The following is an 18,805-nucleotide window of genomic DNA, read 5'->3' as shown; positions in this document are numbered from 1 at the left end:
TTTCAGCTAACTTCCTAGTCAAAGTCTGGTGACAAAATCCTCTGATTAGGCCAAAATATAGTACCCATTTTCAATCTTAAAATTCAGACTTCCTTCTGAAGTATATATATAGGCTATAGAGTTCACTGGTGGAGAAGGCAATGGCAACCCACTCCAGTACTCTTGCCTGGAAAATCCCACGGACAGAGAAGCGTTGTAGGCTGCAGTCCATGGGGTCACGAAGAGTAGGACACGACTGAGCGACTTCACTTTCACTTTTCACTTTCATGCATTGGAGAAGGAAATGGCAACCCACTCCAATGTTCTTGCCTGGAGAATCCCAGGGACGGCGGAGCCTGGTGGGCTGCCATCTATGGGGTTGCCCAGAGTCGGACTTGACTGAAGTGATTTAGCAACAGCAGCAGCAGCAGCAGCAGCAGCAGGGTTCCCTGGATTCTTATACCCAGTTCTTGTGAAGGCTAAAGTGCCTATATGACATTTATGGAGAAGGCATATCTTGTACAGCATTCTTTTTTATCAGTGACTAATTAGGCCTCCTGAATTAAGGCGACTGAACTGCTGGTAGTTGTGGCCTCTTGAGCAAAGACTTCTGAATTTCAATATGTTAACAAATCACTTCTTGAGTGTGTATTCCTGATTGGATCACTTTACGTGTTAACTAAATGCCCCTATTAATGTACTGGTATATATCATGATCTCTGTATAAAAGTATTTTAAAGTAAATTATAGAAAATATAACAGGGCCACTTGCATGATTTAAAACCAGGACCATTTGCATGATGTTGAATCACACTAAACCATACTCTTTTATTTGAAATACGTTATTCTCCTTTCCAAAGGGAATATAGCTGGTAGAGATACTTTTTATACTGCTTTCCAACTGTGGGATTTAGCATTTAACCTTGTGGTTTACAAAGTACTATCTGGTCTCCTGCTCATGGTCCTGCCTTTCTGGCATAAAAAATACAATACAGCCAGGCTTTGAAATTCCTTGAGAAGACACCAGAATTTCTGGTGTTGCCTCACTCCTAAGGGAGGAGAATTATACCTTAAAACATCTGTATTCAAGTTGGAAAAAACTGCGTCTAAAAAAATGGGCCTACCGTTTGAGTCCTGGTACAAATATATTCTCCTGTCTGAAGTATTGGGGATTGAAATGGTCCAGAGGCAAGGAAGGATCATTAGAAAGACTCTGCTTAGTTTTATCTAAGTCTTCTCAGGTTTTGGGTAGAGTACTTATTGATAATTCACTTTAAGTCCCATTGAATTCAGTTTGCTTTTAGCATTTGGACACTGCTTTAGGACATGATGTGGAATCATTACAGAAATTCTACTGGCTGCTTGGCCTAATGAAAGACACCAACAATTTCTGACACTACCTAAACTGTTAGTGCTATTAGAGGAATTGTTTTAGTGTGCTTTTTGCAGATCCTAGATCAACTAGAAGATTCATACCATTCACTCTGGTTCCAATATATCTCCCACACTGTAGAAAAGCTTCCAGAAACTGCTTCCCAACAGGTCATCTTTTTAAAAATATTAAGAATTTGGTCTGATTATAACAGTACGTCATTTTCTTTGAAAGCAATTTTGGGGAAAAAACACAAAAATACAAGGAAAAGAAATCTAAAAATCACACATGAACATACTACCCAGAGATAAATTTTATAAATATTTTGGTATATTTCCTTCCCATCTTTTTTCCTATGTGTCTTAAAAAAAAAATAGAGTGCCTGAATCTTTATTTCTGTCTCCCCTAACCTCTGCCACTTCATGACAGATATAAATTTATATCTTTGTCACTTAAAATTATATCATTAACATGTCTCTAAATCATTTACTATTTTAATCATTATTTTTATGGCTGTCATGTGGATTTACTATAGTTTTTGTTTTTTAGTTTTGCTTTTTAATTATAAAATGCATAGTCTTAATAACCATTTAAGCACATATGGAAATATAATAAAGTTTAGCATTCTGTTCCCTTTTCTGTTGCTCCTATGCTGTGTGAGATAATCAGTATTAATTTGATGTGTGTCTTTTCATACTAATCTCAAGTTCATATAAATGTATACACATAAGACTTTATTTATAAAAATATAAATATTATACTAAAATATGCAATTATACTATACATATTACTCTGTAACTTGCTTTCTTAAACATAATTTATCATCAGAACCACTCCAATTGAAGAATACAGAATCTAACTATAACTCCTTGTATCAGTCAGGGTTCAATAAGAGAAGCATAACCAGTAAGAGATAAATTATTATTAAATTTATTATAAGAATTGCATTATGTGATTGTGAAGGCTGGCTAAGCAACTCCAGGCATTCAAGTTCAAACATCATGGGTAGACTTGAACTCGTGGGCATAAAGCTAAGCTGTCTTTGGATAGGGCTCGTAGGTCTGAAGCTCGTAAGGCAAAATTTCTTCTTTTAGGCGAGGCCTCAACCTTGGTTTTTTAACTGGCAAAAACACCATGACCTCTGTACTTAATTTTTTTCCTTTTATTTATTTGTTTTTAATGTATTTATTTATTTTAATTGGAGGCTAATTTAAAGGCACAATATACTAATCTTAGCTATAGGCTTATTGTTGTATAAGTTTCTAGGACTTATTCATATCTTATGTAAATGAAACTTTATAGCTATAGAAAAGCAGCTGCCCGTTTTCTCTGGTGATTCTCTCTGGAATCACCATTCTGCTCTCTGTCTATGAGTTTGACTAGTTAAGATACTGCATATTCATGCAAATATAGAATTTGTCCTTCTGTGACTACATTATTTTAATTAGCAAATGTCCTCCAGATTTATCCATGTTGTCACATATGGCAGAATTCCCATTCTTTTTAGGGCTGAATACTATTCTAGTGTGTGTGTTTGTATATACAAAAAGATACATACCACATTTTCTTTATCCCTTTATCCATCCTCAGACATTTAGATTGTTTCAATTATCATGGCCTTTGGGAATAATGCTATAATGAATATGAGAGTACTGATATCTCTTCAAGATCCTGATTTCAATTATCTTTATATAGCCAGAAGTGGGATTTCTGGATCATATGGTAGTTTTCTATAGTGACTAAATCATTTTAACTCCTAACAGTTTACTGTGGGTCCAATTTCTCTAAATTCTTACCAATACTAATTATCTTTTGTTTCTTTGAGAATAGCTTTCTAAACAGGAGTGAAGTGATATCTTATTATGGTTAAGGTTTGGATTTCCCTGATAATTAGTAATGTGGAGAATACTTTTATATACCTGTTGGCCATTTGTATGACTTCTCTGAGAACATGTCTATGCAAGTCCTTTGACCATTCTTTTTAATCACTATATGTTTGTTTGTTTACTACTGAGCAGAGAAGTTTCTTATATATTTTGGAAATTAAGCCCTTAGATATATGGTTTCCAAATATTTTCTCCCATTCCATAGATTGCCTTTTTTTTTTTTTTAGAAAATTCTTGACTGAGCTCAGTGAACTTCAGTTTGTGTGTGTGCATGCTCAGTCATGGCTGACTCTTTGGGACCCCAGGGACTGTAGACCACCAGGCTCCTCTGTCCATGGAATTTTCCAGGCAAGAATACTGGAGTGGCATAGATTGCCTTTTTATATGTTGTTTCTTTTCTTTGCTGGCAGAATCATTTTAGTTTGATGTAGTCCCATTGTCTGCTTTTGCTTTGTTGCCAGTGCTTTTGGTATTTAAGAAATCATTGTCAGGAAGATTTTCCCCCTTTTTTCTTCTAGGAGTTTTACAATTCCAAGCCATACATTCAAGTCTTCCGTCCACTTTGCATTGATTTTCATTTATGGCATAAGATAGAAGTTCAGCCGTCCATTTTGCATTGATTTTCATTTATGGCATAAGATAGAAGTTCAGTTTCATTCTTTTGCATGTGGATATCCAATTTTCACAAAACCATTTGTTGAAGAAACTATCCTTTCCCCATTGTGTATTCTTGGCAGCCTTGTCAAAGATATGCTGACTGTATATGTGTGTGTTTATTTCTGGCCCTCTATCCTATTCTATTGATCTATATGTCTCTCTTTATGCCATACAATACTGTTTTAATTACTGTAACTTCATAATATATTTTTAATGAGGAATTGTGAAGTCTCCAACTTTGCCCTTCTTTCTCAAGATTGCTTTAGCTATTATGAGTCTTTTATGATTCCACATATATTTTAGGCTTGCTGTTTCTGTTTCTGTGAAAAAAAAATACCATTCTGGTTTTGAAGAATTGCATTGACTCTATAGATAGCTTCAAGTCAGAATGGATATTTAACAATATTAAGCCTTCCACCATAAGAAAGGTAAACTACAAATCAATATCTGTAACAAAATCCATGGGAAAGTCCTCTGTAAATCACAGGGAAAAAAATTCAACAATACAATAAGAGGATCAGACACCATGACCAAGTGGGATCTATCAGGGATACAAGAATGGTTTAACATATGTAAATTAATTAATGTGATACATCACACTAACAAAATGAAGGGGAAAAGTCACATGATCATCTTTATAGATACAGGAAAGTCATGTGAAAAAATTTAACATACTCTTATGATAAAAACTATCGGCAAGGTATAGAAGGAATTTACCTCAACATATAAACCATATATTGAAGGCACACAAGGCTAATCAGTTCAGTTCAGTTCAGTCGCTCAGTCGTGTCCGACTCTTTGCAGCCCCATGAATTGCAGCATGCCAGGTCTCCTTGGCCATCACCAACTCCCGGAATTCACTCAGACTCACATCCATTGAATCAGTGATGCCATCCAGCCATCTCATCCTCTGTCTTCCCCTTCTCCTCCTGCCCCCAATCCCTCCCAGCATCAGAGTCTTTTCCAATGAGTCAACTCTTCACATGAGGTGGTCAAAGTACTGGAATTTCAGCTTTAGCATCATTCCTTCCAAAGAAATCCCAGGGATGATCTTCAGAATGGACTGGTTGGATCTCCTTGCAGTCCAAGGGACTCTCAAGAGTCTTCTCCAACACCACAGTTCAAAAGCATCAATTCTTTGGCACTCAGCCTTCTTCACAGTCCAACTCTCACATCCATACATGACCACAGGAAAAACCATAGTCTTGACTAGACAGACCTTTGTTGGCAAAGTAACGTCTCTGCTTTTGAATATGCTATCTAGGTTGGTCATAACTTTTCTTCCAAAGAGTAAGCGTCTTTTAATTTCATGGCTGCAGTCACCATCTGCAGTGATTTTGGAGCCCCCAAAAATAAAGTCTAACACTGTTTCCACTGTTTCCCCATCTATTTGCCATGAAGTGATGGGACCGGATGCCATGATCTTCGTTTTCTGAATGTTGAGCTTTAAGCCAACTTTTTGACTCTCCTCTTTCACTTTCATCAAGAGGCTTTTTAGCTCTTCTTCACTTTCTGCCATAAGGGTGGTGTCATCTGCATAATTGAGGTTATTGATATTTCTCCTGGCAATCTTGATTCCGGCTTATGTTTCTTCCAGTCCAGCTTTTCTCATGATGTACTATGCATATAAGTTAAATAAGCAGGGTGACAATATACAGCCTTGACGTACTCCTTTTCCTATTTGGAACCAGTCTGTTGTTCCATGTACAGTTCTAACTGTTGCTTCCTGACCTGCATACAGATTTCTCAAGAGGCAGGTCAGGTGGCTCTTTCAGAATTTTCTAGTGTCTTGTGATCCACACAGTCAAAGGCTTTTAGCTAATATTATACTTAAGTAGGGAAAACTGAAAGCTTTTTCTCTAAGATCAGGAACAAGAGATGTTTACATTTGCCACTTCTAGTTAGTGCAGTAGTGGAAGTCCTAGCTAGAGCAATTAGGCTTAACTAATTAATTCCTCCAAATCAGGAAAGAGAAAGTAAAATTATTCTTGTTGCAGATAAGATCATCTTATATGTAAAAACCCTAAAGACTCCACAAACAGCTTTTACATCTAATAAATGAATTCATTTGTAGGATACAAAATTAACACACAAAAGTAAATTGTGTTTCTATGTACTAACAACAAACTATATGAAAAAGAAATCAAGCAATCTCATTTACAATTGCTTCAAAAATAATATAATAGTTAGATATAAACTTAACCAAGGAGTTAAAATACTGGTACACTGAAAACTACAAAACATTACTGAAAGAAATTAAAGGAAGACATAAATAAATAGACATTCTGTATTCTTGGAATGGAAGGCAATGTTAATAACATGTTCATTTTACTAAAGTCCATCTATAGATTCAATGTGCTCCTATTTTAAAACTCCAGTAGCATTTTTTATGGAAACAGGAAAAAAAATCCTAAAATTCATGGGGATCCATAGTATACCCATGAGAGAGAAGAACAAAGCTGGAGACATCACAATTCCTGATTCAAAATATATTACAAAGCTATAATAATTAAAACAGTTTGGTGCTGGCATAAAGACAAACATAGATGAATGCAATAGGATAGCAAGCTCAGAAAAACACCTACATGTATATATTCAACATATCTTCAACAAGGATTCCAAAAATACACAATTGGGAAAGATAATTTCTTCAATGAATGATGTGAAAGCTGGATGAAAAAGAATAAAATTGAACTCCTACTTTATGCCATACATGAAAATCAGTTCAAAGTGGCCTGAAGACTTGAATATATGACTCGAAACTGTAAAAATCCTAGACAAAAACATTCGGGAAATATTTCTTGATGTTGGTCTTGACAATGATTTTTTTGGATATGACACCAAAAACATGGACAGGAAAGCAAAAATAGGAAACATCAAACCAAAAAGACTTTGCACAGCAAAAGAAAAAAACAACAGCACAAATAAGCAACCTGTTAAATGGGAGAAAATATTTTCAAACCATACATGTGATAATTTCTAAAATATATAAGGAACTCCTACAACTCAATTAGTTAAAACCCAAAACTCAGTTAAAAATTGGCAAAGAACCTCCACAGATATTTTGATTATTTCTTTAATTACTTTTTGCCATTCAATTTTTTCCTTGTTTAAAAACTTTCCTTAAGTCTATGTATATTTTCTGCTGTAATCTCATTTTTAACTCATTTTTCTTTGTAGTTTTGCTTTTGATTGTGAAATATCTTTCCACTTTTCACCATATTTTATTCAACTACTCTCCATTTAATAGCCTCTCAACTCATGTTCTCACCTTTTTGCCCCTCTATACATTGAAATGCATTGTTTTAGGTAAGTGTTAATATTACTCTTCCAGAAAACTTGTGCTAATTTATACATTTTAAAAAAGGTCTATGTTACTCATAACAAAATGATTTATTTTTATGTTATAGGGTTTGAGATTTCTGAAAACCAGAAGAGGCAGGCTGCAATGACTGTGAGAAAAGTCTCTAAACAAAAAGGTAAAACTGCCTTTAACTACAACCTCCCTGATCTCACTCACTCTCATTGTGAAACTGAAAAGCCATAAGCTATGTATTTGCATATTCATATGCTTATTTCCATGCTAAAGTTCACTTAGGGTTGTGGGAAATGTCCAGATTCCCAGGTGTCTCTGATGATAAGTAGTAAGTGATCTTTAAAAGACTTAAGGCTTAAGAGTGAATAATTTAAGGTAGCCATGTCCACAGATAGCTCATTTGGTACAGGAAAAAAAATAGAAACTTTATTTCTTTTATTTTCACTTAAAGTGAGAAACTAAACTTTATTAACAATTAAGAAACAGTTGGGCAATAGTAAATATATGGAATTTATTAACACACACATATATATATTAGGGATATGCATATAACCTTCTTTGGATTGGGGGCATTTGCCAAATCATGAACCCCAAATCAGAATGGAGGACTTCAAACTGAACCTAGACAGAAGATTCAGATATTGTTCTCTTTTTGAGTCATAAACTAAAGTATTTTATAAAGAAAAATACCTTGGAAATCAACTTGAATATGAAATGAAGCTTTATTTTCTTATTTTCATGAACTAGAAAACATTAAAATGCTTAATTGAACAAAGGGAAGGAACTACCCTCTGTTTATTCAAGAAGCTATTCAGTACCAGTCCTTTTATATAAGTTCCTTCATTTCACTTTTATGATACCCCTGAAAAGGTAGACATTATTAGTCTCATTTTCCAGATGAAGAAACTGAGGATATTTGGCATAAATTGACTCTGAACTTAAGTCAGCTTGTTTCCAAGTCTACTGCTCCCTCCTCTCCACCTCAGGGTTCTGTTGATCCTTCAAGCTAGTTAAGAACAGCTCATTTTTTTTTTTTTTTTGTCTCACCTCAACCACTGACAGCTCTTTCTATTACTGACAGCCATTATTATTCTCCCCAGGGTAGGCAATCTTAGTGAGACTTCATTTTCCTTAGGCCCTTCCTTGTGCTCTCTTAAAGGGCTCTCTGATTCAGAATGAGTGACCATTTAAGTGATCAGATTCAAGTTGCCTGAAATTCTAGCAGTCACATAATGCACCCTTAATTATTTCCAATGAAGTTCCTTTTTATTGAAGAGGTTTAGTGCCTGTGGATATCTGATTTCCAGTGGACCAGTGCACCTAGCTTGGGCATCCAGCTAGTCATGGCCTTCCTTTTAACTTCTTATTGCTTCTTAGTCTTTGAAGATGCTCACTGACACTTTCACTCGTCGTGGAAATGTGATTCATTTTAGGTAGGAAATTAAAGGCAGCCACTCCTAACTCCTTGGTGGTGAAAACAGAACTGTGTTAAAAAGTAATCTGGAGTTAATTACACTAAGTCTATGATCTATATGGATAGGAGAATCCTTTGAGAGAATGTGCTTATTCATTAGAGATATGAGCCCCAACTACCTGGACAGTCTTCAGGCTACAAAGGGGCTACTGTCCTAGTGGCCCACCTTTGTCTCCTGGAGGCTCTTTTCTCCTGAACTTCTTTCATTCTGAATCCTTCCACTGCCCCTACCACATTGACCTTCGTAATGGGATGATATTCCTTTACTTCAGCCCAAGTTCTCCCAAGTCTATCTGAGACTGGCTTATTTTTCCACTGAGAAACCTTAAAGCAGAAGAACATGCACAAAGCAACCAATTAGAAAACAGTCCTACTCGCTCATACCAAGCATTTGTGTCATGTTCCTTCTCTGCCTTGTCTCAAGACTATCCCTTGCAAGTCCTGTCTTGTCTCCCAGTATCTAAACAATTGTTCACCTGAACAACTTTCGATCCAGTCTTCAAATAAACTTATCTAGTTTCAAACCACTGAATTCCTAAAAATTTCCTCCAATATTTCTGTTTCCATTTTCAAGGCCCTCTTAGTCCAGGACTGTGGTGACTGATATATTTGAGACTCATAGGCACTGCATAAGTAGAAGTGATTTTCACTACAATCCATGGGGCCGCAAAAACTAAGACACAACTGAGTGACTAACACACACACACACACACACACACGGGAAGATCAAGCGAGTTTTCTGAGATACCTAAGAAAGCCAGCTTTCTTAATCCTTCCAATGGCACCTTTCTGGAAGTGATAAGGAGCATTTTTGTTATCATTTCTCTAATTCAGATTTAATATAGATTGCAACACAATCTATAATGCCATGTGAAGTGAAGTGTTAGTCACTCAATCATGTCTGACTCTTTGCAGCTCCATGGACTGTGGCTTGTCATGGCCCTCTGTCCATGGAATTCTTCAGGTAAGAATACTAGAGTGGATAGCCTTTCTCTTCTCTAGGGAATCTTCCTGACCAAGGTTTCCTGCATTGCAGGCAGATTCTTTACTGTCTGAGCCACCATGAATCTGTTAGTCAGTTAGTCATGTCCAACTCTTTGTGACCCTGTGGACTATAGCCCACCAGGCTCCTCTGTCCATGGAATTCTCCAGGCAAGAATACTGGAGTGGGTTGCCATTTCCTTCTCCAAGTCACATGAGCCACCATGGAAGCCCATAATGTCATGGGGCCTTATCCACTTAGTCTACTGTTCTAGGGGAGGGAAGCCTGGCTGAAGAAAAACAGAGGACAGAGCCTAGCTCAAATTGCCTTTTATACTGTCTTGAGAGTTGGCAATTAATTCCTGGTACTTCAACTCATTTCAGTTAGCCATTATGGAGCTCTCTAGGGCCACAAGTACAGTCCTCATCTACAAAGGCTTTAGGACAGGTCAAAATCAAATGAATATGCTAGAATAACTAAAATAAATGTGAAATAGAATAAAGTTTGAAAAATAAGTCTACCCTGATTTCAACACTGATAGTTACAGTAACCAAGACAGTGTGGTGTTGGTAGAATAGACATGGTAGATTATGTTAGAGAATAGAGAACCAAAAAATAGACCTACACAAATATGCCCAACCAATTTTTTGACAAAGGTACAAAAGCAATTCGGTGAAGGAAGAATAACTTTTTAAACAAATGGCACTGAACAACTTCAGATATGCATATGATACCACTCTAACAGCAGAAAGTGAGCTAAGGCACCTGTTGATGAGGATAAAAGAGGAGAGTGAAGAATCTGGCTTAAAACTCAACATTAAAAAACTAAGATCATAGCATCCCATCCCAGGGTAGTCCCATCACTCAATGGCAAATAGAAGAGGGAAAGGGGAAACAGTGACAGAGTTTACTTTCTTGGGCTCCAGAATCACTGTGGACAGTGACTGCACCTTGGAAGAAAAGCTATGACAAACCTAGACAGCATAGTAAAAAACAGAGACATCACTTTGCCAACAAAGATCTTTATAGTCAAAACTATGGTTCTTCCAGTAGCTATGTACGGATGAGAGAGTTTTACCATAAAGAATGCTGAGTGCTGAAGAACAGATGCATTCAAATTGTGGTGCTGGAGAAGACTGTTGAGAATCTCTTGGACAGCAGGGGATCAAACCAGTCAATCCTAAAGGAAATCAAGCCTGAATATTCATTGGAATTACTGATCCTGAAGCTCCAGTGCTTTGACTACCTGATAGGAAGAGCTAACTCATTGGAATAAAACCCTGATGCTTGGAAAGATTGAAGGCAAAAGGAGAAAGGGGCAGCAGAGAATGAGATGGTTAGATAGCATCGCCAACTCAATGGGCAGGAGTTTGAACAAACTCTGGGAGACAGTGAAGGACAGGAAAGCCTGGCATCATGCAGTCTACTGGGTCACAGAGAGTCAGACATGACTTAGCAACTGAACAGCAAAAACAAAGAAGAATCTCACCCTAAATTCACAACCTATAAAAAGTAACTCAAAATAGATAATGAATTTAAAGTTACAAACTTTTAAAAAACAGTAGGAGAAAATTGTCAGGATTAGGTTTAGGCAAGTAATTCCTTAGAACTGACACCAAAAGCTTGAATTATAAAATCAAGTAATGGTAAAATGGACCTCATCAAAGTAGAAAATTTTGCTTTGTGTAAGACCATGTGAAGAAGATGAAAAGACAAGCTACATGCTAGGGAAAATATTTGCAAACCATGTACCTGACAAAACAGTGGTATTTAGAATATATGAAGAACTCTCAAAACTCAATAGTAAAAAATAAATGAAAACAAACAAAAACAAATTACACATTCCAATTGGAAAATGGGCAAAAGACAGCTAATTCACTGAAGATGATATTTGGGTATCAGCTGAACATATGAAAAGATGTTCAGCATCATTAATCATTGAAAATATGCAAATCACAATGAGCTATCACTACATATCTTTTACAAAGGCAATAGAAAAATAAATAGTGAAAACACCTAATGTTGGTAAGGGTGTATAGAAACAGAATCATTCATACTTTGCTGGTGAGAGTGTAAAACAGTATAGCCACTGTTTTACATAATTTTTTGGCAGTTTCTTAAAACATAAAATATACAACTACAAGATGATCCAGCAATTACACATCTGGGCATTTATCCCAGAGAAGCAGAAATTTATTTTCACTTAAAAACTTCTAAACAAATGTTCATAGCAGCTTCATTCAAAATAGACCAAACTGGAAATAACTTAGCTGTCTTTCAGTGGGTGAGTAATTAAGCAAATACTGGTACTCTATATCATAGAATATTATGCATCAATAAAAAGGATCCAACTACTGGTACATGCAACAACTTGGGTGAAGTTCTAAGGAATCTTAATGATTGAGAAAAACTGATACCTAAAGATTACAGATGATATGATTCCATTCATATAATGTTCTTCAAATAATATAATTTGGAAATGAGGCACATACTAATGGTTGCTAGGAGTTAAGGAGAGATGGGAAAAGGAAGGAAATAAGTGTGGTTATAAAAGAGTAATAAGAATAATCCTTTTGATGGTAGAAATGTTGTCTCTTGACTGTGTCCTATAACAATGTTAATATCCTAGCTGTAATATTACAATATAGTTTTGCAAAGTGCTATTATTGGAGAAATTAAATAAAGGGTCCAAGGCATATTTCCATATTTTTGATTCCTGTGTGTGAATTTACAATGATCTCAAAATAAAAAGCTTAATTAAAAAATTAAAATGAACACTCCCCAAACACCCTCCCTAATATCTATATATCATTTGTTAGCCTCTGGTACTGTCATATTTTTGATACCACATTTGAAAACTGTTAGACAACATCATCAAAATGGCATAATAGTTTTTTACCTTAGTCTCTCCAAAGAACACAGATTTTGACAATTACTACCAGCTGGGAGTGTCATTCTGGGAGGCTGAGAGCTCAGTGGAGAAGTTCCAAACAGAATAATCTATGTGGATGCAAAGAAGAGGCCAGTCAATAAAAACTGGAGGGTGTGACTGCCCCTTTTAATGCAAAGACAGCAACACAGAACTAGAAGGAATATGAAAAGTCAAGGAAACAAGACATCATTGATGGAATGCAATAATTTCCAGAAACTGACACCCCAAAACAAGGAGATCTGTGATTTGCCTGATAAACAAGTCAAAATATATTATAGTTATTTTAAGGAAGCCCAAAGAGCTACAAGAGGGACAGTTCAACAAAATCAGGGAAACATTGTGAACAAAATAAGAAATTTAACAGCGGGAATTATAAAAAGAACCAAACAAATTATACAGCTGAAAATACAATGTATAAAATGAAAAAAATACAATACAGAGCATCTATAGCAGACTTCATCCCCCAGAAGAAAAGTATCTGTGAAGTCAAAGAAAGGTCATTTGAAATTGTTTGGTCAGACTAGGGAAAAAAATGAAAAAGAATGAAGTATGCCTATGTGACTTATGGGGTAAAATTAAGATTAACAATCTATAAAATATTAGAGTCTGAGAAGGATAAGAGAAGAAGAAAGGATAACAAAGACTGTTTAAACAAACAATGACTAGAACTTCCCAATTCTGGGTAGATATTTGGATATCCAAGTTCATGTGGCTCACTGATGTCCAAACAATTTAACCCAAAATGGTCTTCTCTAAGACACATTCTAATAAAGCTATCTAAAATCAAAGACAAAAAGAGAAGATTAAAAGTAGCAAAAGAAAAAAAATCGCATATACATGGATACCTGCATAAGGCTATCAGCAGATTTCTCAACAGAGAGTGGAATGATATGTTCAAAGTACTAAAAGAAAGTATCATCCAACCAAGAATGCTGCACCCAGAAAATAAAGGAAAGAAAAAGACTTTTTCAGACCAGAAAAAAATTAAAAAGCAGAAAGAGTTAATCACCACTAGACTTGACTTACAATAAATGCTGAAAGTTCTTCAAGCTGAAATGAAAGAATGCTAATTAGTAACAGGAAAACCTGAAGATGAATGTACAATAGGGGCAGCAGACAATATAGCAGAGTAGAAGGACTTGAGCTCACCTCCTCTCATGAAAGCAACAAAATCAAAACTAACTGCTGAACAATCATTAACAAAAAAGTCTTGAACATATGAAAAAATGTATTCTACAACCGAAGACAAAGAAGAAAAAAAACAGTGGCGGGGGTGCTTTTTCAATATAACCAAATCCTATACCTGCCAGGTGGGCAGCCCACAAACTTGAAAATTATTATATTGCAGAGGTTCTCTCACAGGAGTAAGAGTTCTGAGCCCAACATTAGGCTCCAAAGCCTGGGATCTGGCCACGGAAAGGGAAGCTCACAAACATTTGGCTTTGAAGGCCAATGAAGCTTGTGTCTAAGAGTTTCACAGGACTGGGGAAATCAGTGATTCCACCCTTGGAGGAATCACATATTTTATGTGCACTGGGACCCAGAGCAAAGCAGTGACTCCATAGGAGCCTAGGCCAGACCTACCTGTGAGTCTTACTCTCCTAGGGAAGCAGAGGGGACAAGGACACTGGTGGTGGGAGTTCCAAGGAATATTATCCACATAAGCTCTCCCAGAAGTCATCATATTGGCATCAAGATCTCAACCCACTCAACAGCCTGTAGGATCCAGTGCTGGGATGCCTCACGTCAAACAACCAAAATAGTGGTAACACAGCCACATCCATCTGCAGACAGGCTACCTGAATTCATCCTAAGCCAACAACCACCTATAAACACATGGCTTGACATGGCCTTGCCCACAAGTGGGACAACACCTAGCTCTGCCTACCAGGGGGCAGCACCAGTCCCTCCCACCAGAAAACCTGTACAGGGACCCTGGATCCACCTCACTCAACAAGATGCTGGCACAAGAAACAAGAGAAACAGTCCTGCAGCCTGAGGAAAAGGGACCACAAACACAAAAATTAAGATAAAATGAGATGACAGAGAAATATGTTAAAGAAGAAGGAACCAAATAGAAACCACAGAGAAACTAAGTGGAGATAGGCAATCTACCTGAGAAAGACTCAAGAGTAATGACAGTAAAGATGATTCAAGAAGTCAGAAAACTAATGAAGCACAGATCAAGAGAATACAATAAATGTTTATTATAGACCTGGAGACAGAAATGGCAACCTACTCCAGCATTCTTGCCTGGAAAATCCCATGGTCAGAGGAGCCTGATAGGTTACAGTCCATGGGGTTGCAAAGAGTCGGACATGACTAAGCAACTTCACTTTCACTTTCTTCTAGGAGCTTAAAAGAACAAAGATGAACAATGCAATAACTGCAATGAAAAATACACTAGAAGGAATAAATAGAATAAATGAGGCAGAAGAATAGCTAAGTGAGCTGGAAGATGGATTACTGGAAATCACTACTGCAAAAGACAGTAAAGAAAAAAGAATGAAAAATAATGAGAACAGCCTTAGAGACTTCTTGGATATTAAATATACCAACATTTGTATTATAAGGGTGACAGAAGAAGATGAAGAGAGAAAAGGCCTGAGAAAATGTTTGAGGAGATTATAGCCAAACTCTTCACTAAATTGGGAAAGGACGCACTTACTCAAAACCAGGAAGCACAGAGAGTCCCATACAGGATAAATCAAAGGAGGAACATGCTGAGATACACATTAATCAAAGTAATGAAAACTAAAGACAAAAAGAAAATATTAAAAAGCAACAAGGGAAAAGCAACAAATAACATACAAAGGAATTTCCATAAGCTTATCTCCTGATTGTTCAGCAGTAGATCTGCAGGCCAGAAGAGAGTGGCATGATATATTTAAAATGCTGAAAAGGAAAATCTACAACCAAGAATACTCTACCCAGCAAGGTTCTCATTCAGATTCCACAGAGAAAACAAATGCTTTACAGGCAAAGAAATGCTAAGATAATTCAGCACCACCAAATCAGCTATACAAAAATGCCAAGGGAACTTCTCTATATGGGAAAGAAAAGGCCATAACTGGAAACAAGAAAATTATGAATGGGAAAGCTCAATGATGAAGGCAACATACAATAAAGGTAGGCAAGCATCCATACGAAATATAATAACAAAACCAGAAACAGTGAAAAGAGAAGAGTATAAATGTAGGATATTGAAAATGCATTTGAAATTAAGAGACCAGCAACTTTAAACAATATTGTATATACAAAGACTGCCATATCAAAACCTCATGATAAAGAGAAACCAAAAATATGTAATAGATATGAACAAAGAAAAAAGAAAGAAAAAGCAATCCAAACACTAAAGATAGACATCAAATCAGAACAGTAGAGAACAAAAGAGGAAGGGAAAGAAAAAGAACTACAGAAATTAATCCAAAATAATTAACAAAATGACAATAAAAAATACACATTAGTGATTACCTTAAATGGAAATTGTTTAAACACTCAACAAAAAGATATAGACTGGATAAATAGATAAAAAAAACAAGACCCATATATATGCTGTCTACAAGAGACATACTTAAAATCTAGAGACACAGACTGAAAATGAGAGGATGGAAAAGATATTCCTTGCAAATGGAAATGAAAGCTGGAGTAGCGATACTCATATCAGACAAAATAGACTTTAAAATAAAAGACTGTTACAAGAGACAAAGAAGGACACTACCTAATGAACAAGGGATCAATCCAAGAAGAAGTTATAACAGTTGTAAATATGAATGCACCCAACATAGGAGCACCTCAATATATAAGGCAAATTCTAGCAGCCATAAAATGAGAAATTGATAGTAACACAATAATATTGGGGGCACTTTAATGGCCTATTTTCTTCAATGGACTGGTCATGTACACAGAAAATCAGTAAGGAAATACAAGCCTTAATATGCCATATTAGACAAGATGGACTTAATGGATATTTATAGAACATTTCACTCAAAAGCAGAAGAATACACATTCTTCTCAAGTGCACATGAGAAATTCTCCAGGATAGCATTCTCTCAATTGCTATGCCATAAAAGAAGCCTCAGTATATTTAATAAAATTTTAATTATATCAAGCCTGCATTCCAACAAAAATGCTAAGAGATTAGAAGTTAGCTATAAGAAAAAAGTGGAAAAAACACAGTCACATGGAGGCTAAACAATATGTCACTAAACAACCAATGGGTCACTGAAGAAGACAAAAAGGAAATTAAAATAAAATACCCAGAGACAGATGAAAATGAAAACATGATGATCCAAAATCTATAGGATGTTACAAAAGCAGTTCTAAGAATGAAGTCTGTAGCAATACAATCTTACTTCAGGGGGAAAAAAAATACAATCTAACCTAAACCAACAGACAAATAAGAACAAATAGTGGAATTCAATTTGGAAAATAAGAAAAATTGTCACAGTTTACAGATGACATGATATTATACATAGAGAATGCCAAAGGTGCTATCCGCGCCCCCCCCCCCCCCAACACACACACACACACACACTAGAGCTTATCCATGAATTTGGTACAGTTGCAGGATACAAAATTAATACTCAGAAATCACTCACATTTCTATACATTAACCACAAAAATCAGAAAAAGGATTTAAGGGAACAATCCCATTTACCACTGCATCAAAAATAATAAAGTACCTAGGAATAAACCTACCTAAGGAGGCAAAAACTTTTACTATGAAAACTGTAAGATACCAATGAAATAATTGAAGGTGACACAGGTCAAACTATATACTATGTTCTTGGATTGGAAGAATCAATATTGTCAAAATGACTATACTACCCAAGGCAAACTACAGATTCAATGCAATTCTTATTAAATTACCAATGACATTTTTCAAAGAACTAGAACAAAAAAATCAAATTTACATGGAAACACAAATGACTCTATGGTGTTAAAATCATCCTGAGAAAGAAAAACGGAGCTAGAAGATTCAGTCTCCCTGACTTACATAGAAACACAAATGACTCTATGGTGTTAAAATCATCCTGAGAAAGAAAAACGGAGCTAGAAGATTCAGTCTCCCTGGCTTACAAAGGTACAGTAAGCAAAAAAAAAAAAAAAAAAGAAAGAAAGAAAAAAAAGAAAAAAAAAAGTATGCTACTACAAGGACCTATTGTATAGCATGGCCAAATTTGCTCAATACTCTGTAATATCCTAATAGGAAAAGAATCAGAAATAGAATAGATACATGTATACTGGAATCACTCTGCTGTACACCTGAAACTAACACAACATTGTTAGTTAACTATATTCCAATATAAAATAAAAATGTTTAAGTTATTACTAAAAAAGAGAGTAGACCTGGCACACACACACACACACACTCACACACCAACCCAGAAATATAGATCAGTGGAATAGAATTGGAAGCCAAGAAATAAACCCACACACCTACGGTCAGTTTATCTACAATAAAGAAAGCAAGAATATACAATGGAGAAAAGACAGTCTCTTCAATAAATGGTGCTGGGAAAATTGGACAGCTACATGTAAAAGAATGAAACTAGAATGTTCTCTAATACCACACACACAAAAAAAATAAACTCAAAATGGATAAATGACCTAAATGTAAGATTGCATACTGTAAAACTCTTAGAGGAAAACATAGGCAGAACATTCTTTGACATAAATTTGCAGCAATATTTTTGCATCCACCTCCTAGAGAAAATAAAAACAAAAATAAACAAATGGGACCTAATTAAACTTAAAAGCTTTTGCACAGCAAGAGGAACCATGAACAATGAAAAGGCAACCTACAGAATGGAAGAAAATATTTGCAAAGCAACTGATAAGGGATTAATCTCCAAATATAGAAACATCTCATGCTGCTCAATACCGAAAATACCAAACAACCCAATCAAAAAATGGGCAGAAGATCTAGTAGATACTTCTCTAAAGAAGATATACAGATGGCCAAAAATCACATGAAAAGATGTTCAACATCGCTTATTATTAGAGAAATGCAAATCAAAACTACAATGACAAAACTTACACTTTTCAGAATAGCCATCATCAAAAAAATCTACAAGTAATAAATGCCAGAGAGATTGTGGAGAAAGCTTTTATACTGTTGGTGGGAATATAAACTGATACAACCACTATGGAGAACAGTATGGAGGCTCCTTAGAACTAAGAATAGAGCTATCATATGATCCA

General features: G+C 35.8%; 1 protein-coding gene across 15 annotated transcripts in view; it reads left to right on the top strand.

Annotated features, from left to right (window-relative positions):
• Positions 1-18,805, top strand: part of ARHGEF9 (Cdc42 guanine nucleotide exchange factor 9) — a 456,132-nt gene that overhangs the window by 426,694 nt on the left and 10,633 nt on the right. For all 15 annotated transcript variants that reach the window (XM_070291522.1, XM_070291525.1, XM_070291524.1 and 12 more), the window contains one exon: positions 7,305-7,373. In XM_070291522.1, the coding sequence (XP_070147623.1) occupies positions 7,305-7,373 (69 nt within the window). The remainder of the gene's footprint in view (positions 1-7,304; positions 7,374-18,805) is intronic.

The sequence above is a fragment of the Ovis canadensis genome, chromosome X (assembly GCF_042477335.2).
Source record: "Ovis canadensis isolate MfBH-ARS-UI-01 breed Bighorn chromosome X, ARS-UI_OviCan_v2, whole genome shotgun sequence".
Classification (NCBI taxonomy): Eukaryota; Metazoa; Chordata; class Mammalia; order Artiodactyla; family Bovidae; genus Ovis; species Ovis canadensis.
This window is presented reverse-complemented; position numbering and strand designations above follow the sequence as displayed.